This window comes from Chelonoidis abingdonii, chromosome 4 (assembly GCF_003597395.2).
Source record: "Chelonoidis abingdonii isolate Lonesome George chromosome 4, CheloAbing_2.0, whole genome shotgun sequence".
Lineage (NCBI taxonomy): Eukaryota > Metazoa > Chordata > Testudines > Testudinidae > Chelonoidis > Chelonoidis abingdonii.
The window spans coordinates 970,780-973,093 of NC_133772.1; the positions used below are offsets into that span (position 1 = coordinate 970,780).

The window sequence follows — 2,314 nt, forward strand, 5'->3', positions numbered from 1 at the left end:
TCCTCCCAACCGCCTGTGTCCTGCCTGCCATGTCCTCCGAACGCACCCCCCATGCAAGGCCAGCCTCCCCGTGTCCTCCCACCCCACCCCTCATGCGGGGCCCGTCCCAACGGGCCCTCCCACCCCCCATACCTCCCAGCCCCACCCACACAGACCCTGGCACACACAGGCCCAGCGTAACCCATTTATTGGTCCCAGACAGGCCCCCCGCGCCTGCCACCCTGGGAACGCCCCGGCCAGGGTACGTGGGTCCCAGCCTGCTCCCAGCCCCTAGAGCCTCCCCCTGGTGTCGTAGGGGGGCGGCAGGCACAGGCTGGCCATGCACAGCAGCAGGGCGCAGAGGCACAGCACGGTCAGGCCAGCCAGCAGGAGGCGCTGGCTGCACAGGTGGCGATCCTCCTGTGGGGGGCGACAGACGCAGTGAGTGGGGCTGCCCCCTTCTTCCATGGCACCCCTGCGCCACCCCTGCCTGCTGCCCCCAGTAAGCTCACCCCTGCACTGGCAACCCACCCTCTGGGGGTAACCCCTGTGTCATCCTGCCCCACGAGACAGCTCTGCCCCCTGAGGCCGACCCCTCCATTGCCCTGCCCCATGAGATGGCTTCGCCCCCTGAGACTGACCCCTCCATTGCCCCGCTCCATGAGACGGCTCCGCCTCCTGCAGGGTAGCGCCTCTGTTGCCTTGCCCCATGAGATGGCTCCACCCCCTGCAAGGTTACCCCTCCATCGCCTGGCCCCCCGAGACAGCTCCACCCCCTGTGGGGTAACCCCTGCATCACCCCACCCCCTGGAACAGCTCCACCCTGTGAGGTAACTCCTGCATTGCCCCGCCCAAAAGAACAGCTCCGCCCCCTGCGGGGTAACCCCTGTATCACCCTGCCCCACGGAACGGCTCCGCCCCTTGTGGGGTAACTCCTATGTCACCCTGCCCCACGGAACAGCTCCAAACCCTTGCGGGGTAAGCCCTCCATCGCCCTGCCCACTGGGACAGCTCCGCCCCCTGCGGGGTAACTCCTGTGTCACCCCGCCCCACAGAACGGCTCCAAACCCTTGCGGGGTAAGCCCTCCCTGGCCCGGCTGGGGATGGCTCCGCCCCTGCAGGGTAACCCCTCCGTCACCCCACCCCCTGGGACAGCTCCGCCCCTTGCAGGGTAAGCCTTCTATCACCCCACCCCCTGGGACAGCTCCGCCCCTGCGAGGTAACTCCTGCATTGCCCCGCCCAATGAAATGGCTCCACCCCTTGTGGGGGTCACCCCTCCATCGGCCTGCCCCTGGGACGGCTCCGCCCCTTGCAAGGTCATCCCTTTGTCGCCCCGCCCCCTGGGACGGCTCCGCCCCTTGCAGGGTCACCCTTTCCTCACCCCACCCCCTGGGACGGCTCCGCCCGCTGCAGGGTAACCCCTCCGTCGCTCCACCCCCTGGGACGGCTCCGCCCCTTGCAGGGTAGCCCCTCCGTTGCCCCACCTCCTGGGACAGCTCCGCCCCTTGCGGAGTCGCCCCTCTGTTGTCCCGCCCCCTGGGACGGCTCCGCCCCTTGTGGGGTAACCCTGTCATTCTGCCCATGGGAAGCCCTGCCCCTTACCAAACTCAGCATGGTGGCCAGAGTGAGGTCGGGCTGGTAGCGAGGTTGGTAGCAGGACCCCGGCTCCTCCTGGGGCTGGGCATCCAGATCCCCCATAATGCAGCGGGGCGGCGCCCTACAACCAGACCACATGGGGGGTGAGGGGTTCCTGCAGCAGGCTCCTCTCCCCCACCCTGCCCCACCCCACCCGGCTAACCTGGTCTGAGGCAGCAGAGAGGGGGGGCCTGCCAGGCTCAGGCAGCTGCCCTGGGGGCTGTGGCCGGGGGGCCATGGGGTGACGACCACCATGCGGATCGGCTGCTGGGGCACCGGACCTGTTGGGGGGAGTCAGTGTTGCAGGTAAACATCCCTGGGGAGCAGAGTGGGGGGAGGGGATGGCCCACCAGGGGGGACACCAGCCCCACTCACCCCCAAGTCCCAGCTGGTGGCCGGTGACCGTCAGAGCCAGGCGGGAGGTGTTGGGTTGCCCTCCCCCAGGGAGGTTGAAGGTTAGGCCCACCAAGACTGATAGGGCCGGGGGGGGCCTGGGTGAAAGGGGGGCAGCCCTGGGGGTGGGGGCCGGAGTTGTTGGCTCCCCCCACGTCCCGTTGTCAGTGCAGAAGCTCAGGCGGCTCAGGGACTCCAGGAACGAGTTCCAGTCCTGGGGGGAGAATCAGAGTGTGACTCCCCCCATCCCCTACCTCCTCCGCCCCACTCTTTCACCCCCCTTTGTGCTCCCACCCGCATCCTGTC

The 2,314-nt window shown here is 68.7% G+C and overlaps 1 protein-coding gene across 1 annotated transcript in view; it reads right to left on the minus strand.

Moving 5' to 3' along the window:
- Positions 1-170: 170 nt before the first annotated feature.
- The window catches only part of TMEM219 (transmembrane protein 219), a 7,051-nt gene continuing 4,907 nt past the window's right edge, over positions 171-2,314 (minus strand). Inside the window, exons 3-6 of the mRNA XM_032774168.2 lie at positions 1,991-2,106; positions 1,779-1,896; positions 1,583-1,697; positions 171-399 (exon numbers count right to left, since the gene is read on the minus strand). Coding sequence (XP_032630059.2) covers positions 271-399; positions 1,583-1,697; positions 1,779-1,896; positions 1,991-2,106 — 478 coding nt within the window. The 3' untranslated portion in view covers positions 171-270. The remainder of the gene's footprint in view (positions 400-1,582; positions 1,698-1,778; positions 1,897-1,990; positions 2,107-2,314) is intronic.